At 38.6% G+C, this 2,818-nt stretch overlaps 1 protein-coding gene across 1 annotated transcript; it reads right to left on the reverse strand.

Annotated features, from left to right (window-relative positions):
- Positions 1-801: 801 nt before the first annotated feature.
- On the reverse strand, positions 802-2,812 carry LOC119884027 (ubiquinone/menaquinone biosynthesis C-methyltransferase UbiE-like). Its single transcript, XM_038694501.1, is given in 4 exon segments — positions 802-1,323; positions 1,733-1,949; positions 2,049-2,209; positions 2,366-2,812. Coding segments are annotated over 4 exon segments (822 nt in total). The 5' UTR covers positions 2,477-2,812; the 3' UTR covers positions 802-990.
- Between the last annotated feature and the right edge of the window lie 6 nt (positions 2,813-2,818).

Here is a 2,818-nt window from a genome sequence, read left to right on the forward strand (position 1 = left end):
AAAAATTTCTTGGGGTAATTATAGATGACAGAATCAGTTGGAAATCACACATTAATCATGTACAATCCAAAACTATCAATATCAATTGCAGTAAAACAAAGTAAAGCAGGTTCTGGATCAAAAATCACTCCACATGTTGTACTTTTCACTAGTTTTACCATATTTAATTTACTTTAAGATCTGGGGACAAAACTGCAAAAGTTCATTACATTCATTCTCTGTTCTCCAAAAAAAGATCAATAGGAATTATTCACAACGCTGCGTATAGGGATCACACTCATTATTCTTACAGTCAAAATGATTAAAATTCACAGATTTCTTCAAAACAAACAGGATACGGACAACCAGGAAAAGTTGTTGTATTTCAAGCTCTGGAGTAAAGCTACGGTACAGTCTCAATGAGGAACTAAAGCAATGTCCAAACATAAATCAGTTTAAAATCAGGTATAAAGATATGGTTTTCAATGGTTACAGGGATGAAGAAGGGAGTGAATAATCACAGAGTGTTTTGGGGCTAGTAATTATCTTCAGTTTCATTGTGTTGTTATTATTACTTCATTTTTTTCTGAGCTGCTGAAATATATAATTTATTCTTTCCTATTAATTTTTTTTCTTGTTTAAATAATTGATGTACATTTTGAATTGCTTTGGGGTATGACAAAGTAGATGTGTAAATATTTGGAACGCCGGTCGATTATATGTAAGCTTTTGATTTGTGGATAGGGGGTGGGATAAAATCATTTTTTTTCGTCTTCCCACTCCTTTTCGAATATGTAATGGACATTGACAAGAGTTAAAAAGTCTTGGGCTGTAATACATTTTTTTATTGTGTTATTCTAATCACTTTGATTTGTCTACTTGATTCAATTTTCTTGTCGGATGTTCTTTTTTACATAAATCTGAAACAAACACACACACAAAAAAAGGTTAGATTATGATTTCAGCTTTGCACTAATCCTGTCTTTGACAAAAAGGGGCGCAAAATTCTACTTACACTATCCTTCTCCATGCCCTGCCCGTGCACCCACTGTGCTTGAAAATGTGTTTTGCGGGAGTGGCTCTGGACTTTAATTTGACTCTTGTTAGTTTCTCCAACATAGCTAACTCAGGTTTAATCCTGTATCTGTCTTTAAAGGGCCAGCAGGCAACTGTATTGTATTTAGATATCACAGAGGTGTGTTTAATGTTTGATTAGGTACAGGAAGGGTTTGTGTGGTAATACCTCTCTTTGTCTGGAAAAGGGATGGCTGAGTAGATCTCTTCCAGCTTACCCTCAGATACAGCTACTTGATTGCTAGTGTGTGGCAACAGCGCCAGCTTCACCTGGAAGTGAATTTATAGAAATGTTTAACTCTTTCATTATGCATTGACTTTGTAAAGCATGTATTTTGTGTCTGTCTGTTTGTACAAATAAAACAAACGATACATATATACATACATATTATGGTATAGGTTGATTTTTGAAATTTGGACAGAAGGCTAGGTGTTTCCCCCTGCTTCCTGTTTTTATGCTAAACTAAGCTGACCACCAGCTTGACACCAGCATCGAAAAACTGAGAGATAAATTGTGGTATTTCTTTTTTTAATTGTTGAACTATGATATTTATTTAGCCCAACTTTTTAGTGTGTTTTAGCTCCCAAGTTTAGAGCTGATACTGCCACTCTGTGTCAACAAAGCATTGCACTGCTGATAGGTTCAACACGACTCCCATTAAATTAAATCTACACCCACCTCTTCATAGATGTGAGTGAGTCTTTCTCCACAGTTCTGGTAGTGAAGTCTGGTGTTAGAGTCACAGAAGCCCAGCAGAGCCATGCAACCCCGGGGTTTTAAAACCCGACTTGCCTCAACTAGGAACCTCGACTGATCAAACCAGTGGGCTGCTGACGCTGCTGTCAGCAAGTCTACTGAGCCATCTGGAAAAGGAAGGACCTCTGCTACCCCCTTCCTGCAGGTGCAACAGACAAGACACTCTCCAAATACTTCTGGAACGTTATCATGTAAAAGTTTCGCCCACACATACAGAGTAACAAACACACACTCCTACCTGTATGTGACGTTAGGAAACCCTGGCACAGCTCTGGCCTCCTCCAGTTGACACTCGCTAATGTCAATGCCCACCACTTCCTGGAAGTACGGTGCCATTAGCCGGGAATTCTGACCTGTCCCACATCCCAGATCCACTGCCAGCACATGTGGCTCTTCCTTCTGTGGGTGTTAACAGATATGCAGAGATTTTTTGTCAATTATGTTGACTGTTGCAGATTTCTGCTTCATTTACTCAGAATGCCATATTAAAGTGCGTTATGTACACTATTAAACACAAAGTACTGTATATTTACAGTACATGTTGCCATAGCGTACCCTTTTGTTTAGATACTGAAGAATATAGTTCTTGACCTCATCTGGAGGAGTAAATCGATACTTTTGGTAGATGGAGGCATGAGCCTTCCCCTCAAACAGCCGGTGGGACATGGTGGTGTTTCTTTACTCTTCTCTCTCTGTTCTGTTGCCAATTTTGCCTTCTCTGACCTTTGTTCCTCAACAGTTTTCTTTGTTCGTCTTTGTTCTTTTTCACTCTCCGGTCTTGTTTCTCTTCAGTTTGTTTCCTTGCTTCCTTTTAGCCTATGTCTTCTCTCTTGTCTTGTATCTTCTTATCTTCCTGCTTGATCCTTTGTTAAAGCTGTTTTCTACCCGGACAAGCACGCACTTTGCACTCTTGCTAGCATTTAACTCTTCATCCACTTCTTGAAGTGTAGTTTTTCTGCATCTTTTTGATATCTAGCAGGCACACAAGGAAAGAATCACTGCATTAAA

Source organism: Micropterus salmoides, unplaced genomic scaffold (genome assembly GCF_014851395.1).
Source record: "Micropterus salmoides isolate LMB-PRFRI ecotype aquatic unplaced genomic scaffold, ASM1485139v1 Ms_hic_scaffold_3098, whole genome shotgun sequence".
NCBI lineage: Eukaryota > Metazoa > Chordata > Actinopteri > Centrarchiformes > Centrarchidae > Micropterus > Micropterus salmoides.